Here is a 14,092-nt window from a genome sequence, read left to right as displayed (position 1 = left end):
GACGATTAGTTACTAGCAAATATTGGTGTAGGAATAAAAACTGTAACCTCAACCAAAAACTACAAATGCAATAAATTTTCTAGAAGAGCACCATTTTATCCACAAAATTTATTAGTGGGAGCATCTTGTAAACTTCTAAAAGGTACAAAGTTGTCTCGATTATGATTGATTATTTAAATACATGCCAATCAACTCTTTGAACTGCGTGAGTACATTTAAGCTGGTGTGCATGCCATGGAGGTACTCTCAGTCGGGGACTGTGAAGTCGATTTTGATGATAATGACAAGCTTTCAATAATGCCATTGTAGGCTTCACCTTATAAACCCTTACACTTATGTATTTAGAGGGGCGGGACAGGAGGTTGGCCGCTCGTGCATTTTGCTTACCTTCAAGGGAAAGAAAATAATAGTACGACTATGTTCTCTCACATATGCTTAGCTTGACTGTGGGGTCCATCCTGGATTGCATAACAAAGAAAGCCTTCCATTCATCGATGCCATTCCAGAGATTGAAACCACAGACCTCATTCTAATAAGCCAGTAGAGTCGATAGAGTTGTTAGTTCCCTTTAGCTACCATCTAGATCACTGTGGGGCACTGCCATTTCTTTTATTGAAGACAAATGTGCGTGCAAAGTGTTATATGACACATGCCACGAGAGCTATTTATCGCTACTTGCTTGCTGACTTTGTTAAAGTCAGGTATGACGCACTTTTCTTCTCAGGTTTGTTTAGCAATTCTGGCATTTTAGAACAGTCGTTGTACACGGATGGAGATATTGTTCAGAGTCTCGAGAAAATTGACCCTATTGACTTTCATCAGGAGCTGGAAGTAAACGGCATCAAATTTTCGGCATATCACGCTGGCCATGTTCTCGGCGCTGCTATGTTTCTTATTGAGATTGCTGGTGTTAAGGTTCTACCCTTGACGAAATGACATTTTTTTAGATTTTGTACACAGGTGACTTTAGTCGCCAAGAGGATCGACATTTGATGTGTGCTGAAGTGCCTCCTCACCATCCAGACATTCTGATCACTGAATCGACCTATGGAATTCACATTCATGATAAGCGGGAGGAACGCGAGAAGCGTTTCACTAGTTTAGTCCATGATATTATCTCCCGCGGTGGTCGCTGTCTCATACCTGCCTTTGCCCTCGGTCGCGCGCAGGAGTTGATGCTCATCCTGGACGAATACTGGGCCGCCCACCCCGAACTCCAGGACGTCCCCATTTACTATGCTAGTCAGCTCGCCTGCAAGTGTATGGCAGTTTACCAGACCTTTATCGCTGCCATGAATGATCGCATCCGTAATCAAGTGGCAAATAATAATCCTTTCTGCTTCCGATTCATTTCAAACTTACAGGTGAGCTTTTAGGCCCTTAGATAAGTAGTCATTTATTTTTACTAAGTGGTTTGATAGCAGGGCATTCTTGATACCTTGTTCCAAGTTTAAATGTTTTCATGTTCGCTTGAGGCCTGTGGTTTGGACGATCGTAGATTATTCGCTATTAATTAGTGCGTGTTGTCTACTCTGTAATACTTTTTGCGACGCAATCAATGTTTAGACTTGATGCAACTAGTGTTTACAACTTCTCTCTTTTTAATGATCGTGCTCTTGCTTTTCCGAATTCAGGGACCATCAATATATCTTATGTATGGTAGTCGCTTACTTGTATATACTTCTACCATACTATTTACCATTCTTATCCGCTTCTAAAACATTTCAATGCTATTGTGGGTGAGACAGGATTCATCTTTTGACGAATTTATGTGGCTTTTATTTACTACCTGTTTTCAATTATCTACCCATTGCTATTATTACTACTATGAAATTATTTATGTTAGTTTGATTGAACAAGCGCCAGAGTTTAGTGCATCGCATTGAAGGTGTACGCTGCTTATTTACTTACCGATCTCTTCAATTGTATCTATTTTATCCACCCGAGATGTGGATAAAGTTTCCATTGAACATTTCCGTGACCTCTTTCGAACGTGCTATTTCATTGTTTGCAATAGAATAGAACTACAAATAACTTTACGAACTGGGACATCTGTACTTCAAATTATAATGGTAATTTATTGGCAGAGTAGGAACCACTTGGACGACTCGGGTCCCTGTGTGGTCCTGGCGAGTCCTGGGATGATGCAGTCAGGCTTGAGCCGGGAGCTCTTCGAAAATTGGTGCACCGACAAGAGGAACGGTGTTATAATTGCAGGATACTGCGTAGAGGGCACTCCAGCTAAGCAAATCCTCTCTCAGCCTGCCGAGGTGCCTACCATGTCTGGCCAAATGCTGCCGCTCAAGTGCTCCGTCGAGTACATTAGCTTCTCCGCTCACACCGACTACCAGCAGACCAGCGAGTTTATCCGCGAACTCAAGCCCAACTATGTTGTGAGTGCAACCCTTTTTCCGCGAAAAAGCATTCGGGTGCTTTTTAGGAGGAACAGCCTATCTAAAGACTTGAATTATTTCGTTTATCTTCACTACCATTCATGAGGAAATTAGACGGAATAAACTACGTAAACACCTTTTGTGTGATGAAGCTGAAGGTTGTCGACTTATTTCGGTTGAGGAGATTGGCTAGTTATCTGCATACTATCTCCATGCCCCTTGTGTTGTTAGTTCTTAAAACACATATCTGAGAACGACACTACTCTCCCAGTAAATGGGAATTCGCTTAATTTAAGGTTCTGGTGCACGGTGAACAAAATGAAATGATGCGATTGGCGGGAGCTCTACAACGTGAATACGAGGATGATGAGAACTGTCATCTGGAAATCTTCACCCCAAAAAATTGCGAGTCGGTCAACCTACGGTTCAAGGGCGAAAAGGTTGCTAAAGTGCTTGGTAGTCTGGCAAAGACCAGAGGGAGCGGCTCATTTGAGGGCATGAAGGCGGGAGATTCGGGACGCGAAAGTTTATCTGGGGTGTTGGTCAAAAAAAATTTCGCCTACCACATTATAACTCCGACTGAACTTCCTGGTATGTGGTGAGCTTTTGCATATAAATGAGTACACCTACCTACATACAGCAAGTAGCAGCTGCTGTTTTTTTAGTTTATACCGAGCTTGCCACCACCGTCGTGACGCAGGTCATAGCTATCCCGTTCTCCGGATCTGCGAGTCTTTTGCAATTCCACCTTACTATGATTGCTGGAAAAGTGAAGGTTATCGAACACTCGGAGGAATCTGTTACATTTATTGTTTTTGACGAAGTTACTGTAACATGGCAATCTAATGTTGTCCGCATTAAGGTGAGTATCGTGTCCTTTGTACCCGCAATTTAGAGCCGGAATAGCTGCTAAAGTTCCCTTTTTCGCCTAGTGGGTGGCAAATCCAGTGAATGATATGTATGCTGATGCCATCCAGAGCGCCGTGTTGCGAGCTTCACCGATCTCTTCAGGTTGGTGATTTTCGTATGGCATATTAGGTTATTTAAATTCGAGTGCATCACACCGTGTAGGTATCTGTTTATAGATTCAGCCAATCTGTGGTGGTTTTCGTCCTCAAATGCGAAACAATTATTTACTTGGCAATGCTTGATGATTTCACAAGTTATTTGTCCCTAAGGAGGTACTTCCATCCATAGCCATATTAAACCGATGCGATCATTTGATAATCTGGATATCTTTTGTCTTAGTGACCTTATGCACACTAACTAACTGGCATTACAATGCTTTTACAGCTATCAAATCGTGTAATGCCTAGCTGGCTGATAAATCAAGCCTAAGATGGCCAGTTTAGCTCTCTAAAAGGTGGAATCAGCCTTTCAATCACCATTCAACTTGGTCACTGATAGGCAGATCACAATAATCTCTAAGCCATTGGCTGATACTAATAAGCGCGGATGGTAGAAGTTGTGTACCAATCTGTGGGACTGGATATTGACACGATTTGCACAACTTCTTTCTAGGCACTCTATCTACCCTCCGGGAGCCCGATTTTAATCAATTCTGCGGCGCATTGGGGGTGATGCTGCAGGACGCTTTTGGGCCCGATTGCCTGAAGGCCAGCGGTGGTGTGGTCGACCCCAAAGCGGATCGCCTTCGAGTGGATGTCGATGAGAACGTAGTGGAGATCGACCTAAAGGGCCTGGTGAGAGGCTTTTTTGCTAGTCTGTTAGAGACCTACATCGATCATTCCTATTCTTAGCGGTTACATACGTGTTGACCCTTATCAGTTGGCCTTTCTATTTTGTTTTCGTTTAGCATGTGATCCACAAGATTGAAAGCTGTAGGGAACAGGTGGCCTATCACTTACGTCCTCTGCTATAGACTCGGACTTCTTAGAATGTGGCAATAATTTAGTAAATGATCTTTTAATAGGTTTTTTATTTCATATATTGCTAAAGTGATACTGATCCTTTACGAAAAATCAACCTTTTGACATTTCATGTTGCTTTTCATTCATTCTTTCTTTTTGCTAAGGTAGCATTCTCTCTAGGCATCATAGTTAGGAATCCGACTGAATCTTGACAAGACCGTTGCAATTTCTTTAAAATCAACAGCGTTTGTTTTTCTCTACACTCTGTTAATGTGCAAAAGAAACCAAATTTACATTTAAAAGGAATTATGTGGCAATATGGTTGTAAGCGAGTACTCATGCAGTTGTCACTATTCTATTTCGCCACTCTACAATAGTTTCGTATCCGTATATGGTGGAATAAGGGTTCGTGCTGGAAGTCTATATGCTTGCATCTTTTGGTAATTGGCCTATTTTTTAACTTTAGACTGTGAAATGTTTGAAAAACTCAAAACTGGAGCGGCTTGTGGTTGCAATGATCAGGCGTTTAAATCACTCCCTTTCACCTGTCTAAAATCGCATTTTTTTCTGTATATTGCCTTTGTACGCTCGGAAATTGAAGCCTATCGCTGCTGGAAGTCATTTGGATTCCTCTTCGGACTTAGCACAAGGGGCATATTATCTCGGGCAAAGCAAAGAAGGCAATTACAAATGCCTATATGGAGTATCAAGTCGTTTCAAATTTATATAGAAAGAGGTGTGATTTAGTTAGAGGGTTTTTTTGTTCCGGGATGTAAATTGTCGGATTGTACCACGTTACCATTAAAAGCGTTTGCTGTATCTTTGTCATACACAGTATTCGAGCAGTCATAGTGGTGTCCCTTATCTCCCAGAGCAGTCTTGAACTAGTTTTCGCAAAAATGAACAATCCGACGATTTTTTAGTTCTGGTTGGCTTAAAATGGAAGTTGGAGTGCCACATTGAACTGGTTCGGAGTCTATGGGGTTTTGCTTGGGAATTTGTTTGTATGGCGGATTTCGCTAGACAGTGGGTAAGATAGTGTTGACGCAGATCGGTTATCCTTTCTGAAGGAATGGTCATATAGGGAGGTCTGCAATGCACAAGATTAGCTTACATTCCCTCGACACTGGTAGTGCTGGTTGTGATCTAGTAAGGAGCTCCTAGCTTTTGCAATTCCTGCACATCGCTTGCAACGTCGGGGTTTTAGGAGGGGTATTCCTTCACGGAGTCCTCCGATCACTTGCGAAAGTTACTAGTCGTCGGAACTGTGGAATTCTGAGGAGTTTATTTAAAACATTCTTTGATGAAGTACAATGACCAGTGTAACCTATTTGGTTTTGGTAATCGTTTGAGCACTACTTTTTCGTGAGTCCCGTACGTACAGTTCAACGTAGCTAGCTGGTCAGTTACGCCAGGAATACTTTATAGAATCATTAAAGTGAAGACGCCCCCATAATGGTAAAGCGCAAATGAAATGGGACCAAACTACGAGAAGGTGTTGACTGAGAGTTTTGCAGGTTAGTAAAGGGTAATGTGAGGGTTGTTTTGATCGCATGCAATCCGCGAGCCCAGCCTTCCTTTATTTGGACCTCAAGGTTAATCGACGCTTGTGGGCCTTTTCTTTCATGAGTGGCAATTGGTGGGTGGGTGTGTGCACTCTTTGTACTGCAGTTCAGTGGACACCACCTCCAATTTCATGTATTGTTTCTTAGTTAAAGCTGATGCCTTCGATTCTTGCAGAAGTGCGGTTGCTGTGTGTTCTTTGCTGGCCTGTGCATATTTCATTTCTGCGTCTAAACGGTCTCTCCAACGCATCGTTATGCCCATTAATATATTGCCGGTTATATGGGAATGGTTCGGGACAAATCGTTATGTAGTGCGGTCAACTTATGTGCACCCAAAACGAAATGCGTGATAGAACAACTGAACCCTTCCGTAGCGGTATAAGATAATTTCAAGTGACCTGAAATAAAGCAGTTCAGCGGAATCCAGCAGTGGAGCATTCAGAGCCACAAGAGGCTCTTAGACAATTTGCTGATCTGAGTTAGCATGAGTGTATAGTATGTTTCGTTTCACACAAACCTCGAAACATAGTCTGCATAGCATATGGTTTGCGTGCCTATGTTTAAGCTGTATTCGCTCATTGCCATTTAAAACGGTTCCGCTTCTCCTGGTCACTGCACACCTCCAAAATAGTGATCACCTAAGTCACCGCAATAAATGCTTAAAATCGTACTTCTTAGTGAATGATCTGCCATGTTGCAAATCCTGTTTTAGTTCAACTCAGGGGGCGATGTGATTACATTGGGCTGGGTATATTTGCTTAAAGTGTTCGAAATGTAGGCTGGGTTGGTTATTTGCTATAGAAATAAAAATATCATATATTTTTAACTGTCAGCTACTAGGATCCAGTCCTGATCGTTGGTAGATTTACCGGCAACCTTTACGTTTTGAGATCCTTCAATTTAGCAGTGGCGGTGCCTTAGCGTCCCGATACTTCCCTGAAGAAGAAAGGGGACATAATACCTAGACAAAGTATGCGTTGTCAGCGTAAAGAAGGCTTGGGGCTACTGACACGGCTCGGAAGTACAATCACGAAGTGCCCAAGTGGTCTGTTACCAAAACCGAGAATTAACCAAATAACTAGCGTACTGCAGTGATTTTAGTGACAACTTCTCATTCTCATTTAACAACTAATAAATGCTTACAATAAGGACAAATGCAGTAGCAGCAACAGTAAATATAATAGTTTATTTGCTCGTGGCTGGCTGCTCCGTGAGGTCATGCGTGTTGCCTAAGCTTTGCGATGCCAGCACACCAAAATATGTGGTATACAGTAATTGATGGGGAAAATTGCCACTTTCTAAAAAGAAAGCGTATACATTACAGGCATATACATATAGTGTTTGCGAAGGATGTAAGTATCCAACAAAAATTGCAAACTGCCACGAATAAGCATGTGAACACTAGTTTAAAAACAATGGGCCAACTAGTACAAACACCATATTGTGCTCATACACGTGGTCTCACTCTTCGGTGGGAGATTAACTGACAAATATTCATACATCTAGAAGTAGTTAAGTATTGAATTGGTATTTTGTGAAACCATGAGTTGAACAACTCGGGGACCTCAGACGCTGCAGATTATACTTCGCTCCGTGGGTTAACCTTCAAGTCATGCCAGTAGCCCCTCTACTCTCCTGTACATTAGTAGTATGTGTTCATGAAAAGGTGTATGCGTTTCCTCCAAAGCATGTGTTTTACATTTGGAAAGTCTCGGAACAATAAAATTACCCCAAATGTTATAAGCATAAATCTGTACACTTTGTAATAGATCTGCATTTCGTGTGGATGTTTCCACATACAATGCATGATTTCGTCTACCTTATATTATCTCGCTCCATAAGGTATAGTGATTCCGAGAGAAAATATATCATCAATAGGGAAACAAAATATTTATGTGCTGTACTTTCAGTACAACCAATCTAATCAAATCTAGATAGCTAAAATTACCTGCCATGAAATCAAGCTACGTGAAGTTGAGGCATTGTGAAGTTAAAATGTGATTTCAGCCAATGATAAATGTGACTGAGAAACCTATCCCTTTCCGTGCTGAGGGAACAATAATATCGCAACCACCTTCTCATGGTGAAGGACTGTCATTTTTTGATGAATGGACGACGGGAATAGGGCGCACTCGCGGCGGTTTTTCTGAAGGCACTCCACGTGTGTGGCCGCTGCATGTGTAGGCATGCGGCACTGTTTGGTGATGGTGCAATCAAAATGCAGTACTATCTGTGGGAAGTCAACTTGTCACGAACAAAAGCATAAGTTTTGCGCTGCACTTTTTTCATAACCTCCTTAGTGTCATAAGGTGTTACTTTTGACTTTCGGAAAAACCTAAATTGTCAAATGGCTGACTAAATTTTTTTTAAATGCATCTGAATTCAAACTTCGTTAACTTATGTATATAAATACAGCGCAAAACCCTATGTACCAGAAGTTGTTGGTGTGTCTTGATATCATAAGCTATCCCCTGAGCAACTGTGTAGTCGGCATACACAGCGCTTTGGAGCGCTACACCTTTGTCACCGCCCCACAATGAATGCAAACCCCTTGTAAGTGAAACGAAACTTCAGTTTTTGATAAAAGCAATATCGAAAGTGTGTCAAAGTGCAGAGTTAATGCAGACTTCTCGCCGACTACTTATAATGGGTAAATAGACAAAACGTTTAATCATTCCGATTTTCGACTCCGCCATATTTTAGTATTATTTACAGTTACCTAGGCGTTTTATTGGCCAATATACTAGTGTCAAATTTTAGTCAATTTGTGACTTACAAAACATTCTATTAGTGGTATACTTGGAAAGATCTGTGTCTAGCATAGAAATAGCACTTGCCTGCTGCATTAAAATTACCAGCATTTTTTAGAGGAAAAAATAAAGTAGCACCCTTAACTAAAATCTCTTTGCTAAAGATCTATGGATAAATCGCTTGAACTAAGGGTTAATGGATTTTACTGAGGCTATTACAATTTCTTCGTGCAACCGTCAAATATTTCATTTTTTTTTTAATCAAATCCGACACTGGAAAGAATCCAATTTGATTCTTTAATAAAAGCCTCTTTATCACTGCAGACTTTTCTTGTTAATTTCTTCCAGAAAAATGACATCTTTCGGCCTTATTTTTAACAGAAGTAAGACGCACTGAATGAAGAGGTGCTTATTAACCTCACCGTGCCCTGTTGTTAGAAGCGACTCCTTTTCTCGATTGTCACTGTATAACCAACGTCTCAGTAACACAGGTGGGTGACACTCATCACATAAAAATGATTGCACTGAGGGGAGCAAGACGTTTTTACAGCGGGCGATGAACGACTACCATTATCTCTGATTGAAATGACCTGAAACTTACCAGATGTTGCTTGATGAAACCGAGGAAGAAAACCGTGGCATATTCGATTACTGATACTAAACGAATTGAAAAGGCAAGTTTTTAGTAAGGCATGGCCAGACGCTCTTTTAATCATCTGTGTGAACAAATGATCAGTGTAGAAAGAGGAATTCCTGCCTCAAAAACACTAACACGAAATTTCAAACACTAAGCAAAGTAATTCCCAATAAAACCCAATACAATTACAGCATTTAGATCTGGAGTTAACACACAAGCTCACTGATAAACTCGGACATGCAAAAGAAGAATGTGGGCATTTCCAAAGTCCGCTTAATCTGACGAAAATGTCCAATTCTGACTAGAAGAAGGACAAAATCCAAAAGAGGGTACAAAACAAAACTACTAAAGATGGAGCAATGGCTCACAGGATTCATGGGAGAAATGGTGAACCTCACAATATACCCAATCTTCCATAAAGTGGCAGCTCTTTGTGTATTAGAAATGATGGATTCACAAACTGATTCCTTAAAAAGTGGCTTGTCAAATACTCTGTGAAATGTTACAAGTATATGGACCTAGAGAAGAAATAAAATTTCCCAATTTCTTCTGAAAAAGCATTGTAGATGATTTATTTTTCTGGGAGGACTGCTTCATTTTGTCACGGGACGGCCGATGACAGGAAACATCTCGCAGACACTGCCGATTAATGGTGGAAGCCACGAACCAATAGCATGCAAAATGGCAGCCCTTCGTACCTATTCACTTGCCCTTACGACAGCCAACGCTGCCACAGATGTATTCGCCATCACATGCCCGCCTCAAGGTCGTCCTCCCATTGGTCAATCGCGCCCACGCCTGCCTTTCATCACGCAGCCCGAGTGGATCGAATAGACCCACAGGATTCACACATTAGGACGATCGGAGCGACCATGGTTCTGACATGCGGAGAGCAGTGCCTTCGAATTCTACTCGTTGTGTGCAATCTTTTCGTCTTCGTATGTATTTCCCATTGCAAATCCTACACCTTATAGTTATTTGGATGTATATGCACTGGATTTGCGGCGTACACGTTGGCCAAAGTTAGGGAATACACGAGCGATCAAGGGGCTCTCATCGTTCCTGCTTTTATCCTCACTTTAGTGCTGTTAATACTTATCCTCGGCTTTCTGGGGTGCTGTGGCGCTTGGAAACTCAATTCATGCTGTCTCAAAACGGTAAAAGCAGGATTTCAGTAATTTGCCTCCAAATAGTACGCGATTATTATCACCATTCTGATCATAATTGAAGTCATCTGCGGAATTCTCATTCTCGTTTACCACGACAAGGTATGGTCTGTATATCGACTTGCTACTACCGATACCTCCACTACTAATAATTTAAACAGGGTAAAGACTTTATTGCCAAGTTCTTGAGGCAATGCATCAGAGAGGCGGAAGTTCCTGGCAATACAGACATGGAAGATATGATGAGAAATCTGCAAGAAAAGGTTTGTGAAAGTTAAATAATAAAGTTCTCGTAGTTTGAGTGTTGTGGCGCAGATGGACCCTCAGATTGGCAGAACCCAGGCAATTACTGCTCCAGACCTGACAACCCCATATCCCAGTTCTCGTCATTCTTCAAGCGGGCAAGTATTTATATTGTTCAGAAGATTTTACATAGCCTATCCAAGTTCCCTGATAATGCACGTCCGGTTAGTACCATTAATGTTTTAATTCATAATGCTAAAGTATTACTTAAGCCTATTGAAGAATTAGTAAAATAACAATCAGTTGAAACATTTGTCATGCTTTTGTCCTTTACTTGACCTTTGAATACAAGGAGTCATGCTTCACTGTTACACATCTGTATGGGTACCAGGGTGGAATAACGTAAATGAATAGATGCTGATAATAAACAAACCAGGCCTTATAAGTTCGACTCTGCATGACCTGAGCCCACATACATGCGGCATTTCAATTAGGGTTGCGCGGACGCTATCTACGAATACCTGCGAAGCCATGCAATCGTGGTAGGAGTGACAGCAATTGTGCTTTCCATCGTTGAGATCGGTGCAGTCTTCGCCGCCTGCTGTTTGGCCGGCAAGCGGAGTGCCTAACTACGGTAAAGAGACGAGCCTCGTGACTGCCTCCGCGGGAAGGAGAGAAATAATGTGCTACCATTCAATTCGCTTAACCACACAATTTATAATTATAACCTCTCATGTTTAATTAGTTCTATTGCTATTCACGCTTAACTGGCCACATACATAATTGCACCCTGAGCTGCATTTTTTTTTCCTCTTCTTATTGTCTGGACGAATAAGTCGGCCTGACTTTGGACGTATAATCTTAAAGAGTCAGTGAAGTTGACCAAATACCAATTGTAAACGATTTTGGGTGCGATACAAAGCTTTAATTCCCAAATGATCAAAAACCTCTCCTTGCAATGCAGCTGTGATACATCCCGAAAATCAAGCTTTTGATTCATTGTCAAGTTGTCATATAGTTGTAAAATATCCGCATGTGATTGGAATTTTTGCGTGTTTATTTATGGAGTTAGCCTTCCCGTGTTGACCTGATAATATGTCCGCGAGCAAACACTACAGAATCTCAGGCTAAAGCGACGCACCAGTGATGGTGAAACCACATGCGACCAGCTAGTGCAAACACTGATGATCTGAGTGCGCGATTTTAAAATTTGAAATAAAAGTTCATTTACCAAATTTTATTCTTGGAAATATCCACTACTGATTGGGGACACCAGGTAATCTTAGAACGTTTAAAATAACTTTAAAGCAAGTCTGCTGTTTTCCTAATAGAATTCAACGTAATAAGTGGAGTATGATTGTACTACTCTTTGAGAAATAGGACTACACTAAGGTCAGAGGTAAAGACCACAGTATAACCCAGACCGAAGTTTATCCAGCGACTCCTGAAAGTGATACGATAAAACAAGAATAATGTACGAAATCGGGCAAGTGATATGAAATCGTCATCAGATTTCATAATATCAGAACTAGTTATATAATTAGAACTAGAAGTGGACTCATTGTTTACAGTCTGACTAATATGACTTCGGTGGAAGGAATCATCTAAGTCTAGAAGTTGATACATGCGAGTGGTCATATTCTCGTGAACAATTTGTCGTGATGGTCTGAGGTCAATCCTTGGATATGATGCGACTTACACCGAGTCTAGACCAAACATAGACGTCCTCAGAGCATGACTCTAGAACCGCTACGTTTGGGCTACTTTAGGTGTGTCAGACCATGTGAAGGCGGCGTGAAATTGAAGATAGAATAAAGGTTTCGCTATTTCCGTAAAGGTTGCAATGGGACGAGAATGGTACTAAAGAGCGCCTGTCAAGGAGCGAAACTTGGTGAAAGTCTTTGGAGTTGAAGCCGTAGGGAGTGCGGAAGAACTACCACGACCGAGCTTATGGCTGAAAACCAGGAAACGAAAGACCTGAAGTAGCCGAAACACATTGCCATATGTTGCGTGAAGTGTTATAACGGTGGGATCCGTAAGGCCATTCATGCTACCGTGCACCATGAAGTTGCACGGTGAAGGCGTAGCCACCAATATCGTCTTGGCAAATGGCGACTCAATCTAACTTTGCGTCTGAAACATCCAGATCAGAAATGGAAGTTATGACAAAGGATCATCAAGCTGAATCTGCACGTAACCATCCTTCCAGTCAAGCTTAAGGAAGAAATACGAACTGTGGATTTGATGCAGAATATCTTCCTGCTTTACTGCGGTACAACTTCATTGCAACAGGACATTGTCAGTGCTGATGTAGTAACCATTACAAAGTCGTTTGAGAGAAGTCAGAGTAAGGGGTGCCACAGTTCATTGCTAAATGGTTCGGGTAAGCCGAAGAAGATGTATAGCTTCTTCACAATTACTGGTGGGCCTTTCAGCTCAAGTGGCACCGCTATAACCCTTATTTCACCAGATGCTTTGGAGTGACGATGCAGAGTTTTGATCGAAAATCAAGCGACAGTGTCCAAAAATTTCAGGCACTTTAAACTCATGATTGGAGGAAAATGAGTAATGACCGAAAACTTGCATTTGCCGGCGTCGAGTTAGGAGTAATTAAGAAGAAGGTGAAAGGAGCCCAAAATCGTCAATGGATGTCCCGTGATGCCTCTCACAGAAGCGTCAGTGGAGCTGATATATACAGTAGGTCGAAGGCGGCTAAGAAAACCAAGGGGCACAAAGGATTCAGCAGTGTTCTTTGTGCCAATAATGAAGGTGTGCCTGCGCACATTGTTGGTCGGGTAAGTTCGTGTACAGTGGCCGAGTGGACATGCAGAATCAACAGTCAGCGCGAGGGAAAATAAAGTCAGAATGTAGATTCTCATCACCAGCTTTGAGGTGCTGCAAGCAGATTGATATTCAGACCAAAATGTATCGGGCAGTCTGACTTACATTTGCTTCATTGTTTCGTGGCATTCAGAGCTGCCGTCTAGTTGTCGCTGCGTACTGCGTTGCACTTGGCTACACCTTTGGGCTCCCCCTTTGCCAGTATCCTAACTTTCTTCAGTTGTTGTTGCTGCTTAGACTCATTGGTTCGACTGTCACGGTGCACCTCGCATTCTAACACTGGTCAAATAGGGTTGGAACAGATTGACAAAAAGGGATTCCCAATTAACAAGGGCCCTAATTCCAGCTCTAATAAGCCTATTCCAGCTCTGAGTGGGTCACTGAAGTGCAACCAGCTGCTTCAGTTTGAATTCAATGCATGAAACTTCAAACATCTGGATTGCCTTCTGCCACAAGCATATGGAACTTAGCTCGTCAAGCTCACAGGCTGCACATGAGTCGGTAAAATCCTCTTCAGGCCCCCACACGGAAGCAGAACTGGAAGATCCGTGAATGGTCCACCGTTTGTTAGTGTCCAAGCGTCTTCCACAATTATTGTAAGGAAGAAGATCGCTTGTGTCGTCAAG

General features: G+C 41.9%; 3 protein-coding genes across 3 annotated transcripts in view; all 3 read left to right on the top strand. All coding sequences in view use genetic code 11, as the record gives it.

Moving 5' to 3' along the window:
- Nucleotides 1-234: 234 nt before the first annotated feature.
- Nucleotides 235-4,817, top strand: EGR_00716 (Cleavage and polyadenylation specificity factor subunit; the record flags this gene model as incomplete). The annotated part of the gene is made up of 11 exons (XM_024489965.1): nucleotides 235-305; nucleotides 346-409; nucleotides 440-540; nucleotides 573-915; nucleotides 948-1,364; nucleotides 2,088-2,393; nucleotides 2,690-2,984; nucleotides 3,059-3,255; nucleotides 3,326-3,404; nucleotides 3,915-4,096; nucleotides 4,731-4,817. The coding sequence occupies 11 exons, from the start codon at nucleotides 235-237 to the stop codon at nucleotides 4,815-4,817; spliced, it is 2,142 nt and encodes a 713-aa protein (XP_024355368.1).
- Nucleotides 4,818-10,088: 5,271 nt separating this feature from the next.
- Nucleotides 10,089-11,254, top strand: EGR_00715 (integral membrane protein; the record flags this gene model as incomplete). Its single annotated transcript, XM_024489964.1, has 6 exons — nucleotides 10,089-10,154; nucleotides 10,191-10,373; nucleotides 10,410-10,484; nucleotides 10,544-10,645; nucleotides 10,698-10,787; nucleotides 11,120-11,254. 6 exons carry the CDS (start codon nucleotides 10,089-10,091, stop codon nucleotides 11,252-11,254), a joined length of 651 nt encoding a protein of 216 aa, XP_024355367.1.
- A 2,195-nt stretch (nucleotides 11,255-13,449) lies between these two features.
- Nucleotides 13,450-14,092, top strand: part of EGR_00714 (hypothetical protein) — a gene marked incomplete at both ends in the record, with an annotated part of 2,540 nt that continues 1,897 nt past the window's right edge. The window contains one exon of the mRNA XM_024489963.1: nucleotides 13,450-13,517. Within this exon, the coding sequence (XP_024355366.1) occupies nucleotides 13,450-13,517 (68 nt within the window). The remainder of the gene's footprint in view (nucleotides 13,518-14,092) is intronic.

Source organism: Echinococcus granulosus, assembly GCF_000524195.1.
Source record: "Echinococcus granulosus chromosome Unknown EG_S00003, whole genome shotgun sequence".
Taxonomy (NCBI): domain Eukaryota; kingdom Metazoa; phylum Platyhelminthes; class Cestoda; order Cyclophyllidea; family Taeniidae; genus Echinococcus; species Echinococcus granulosus.
This window is presented reverse-complemented; position numbering and strand designations above follow the sequence as displayed.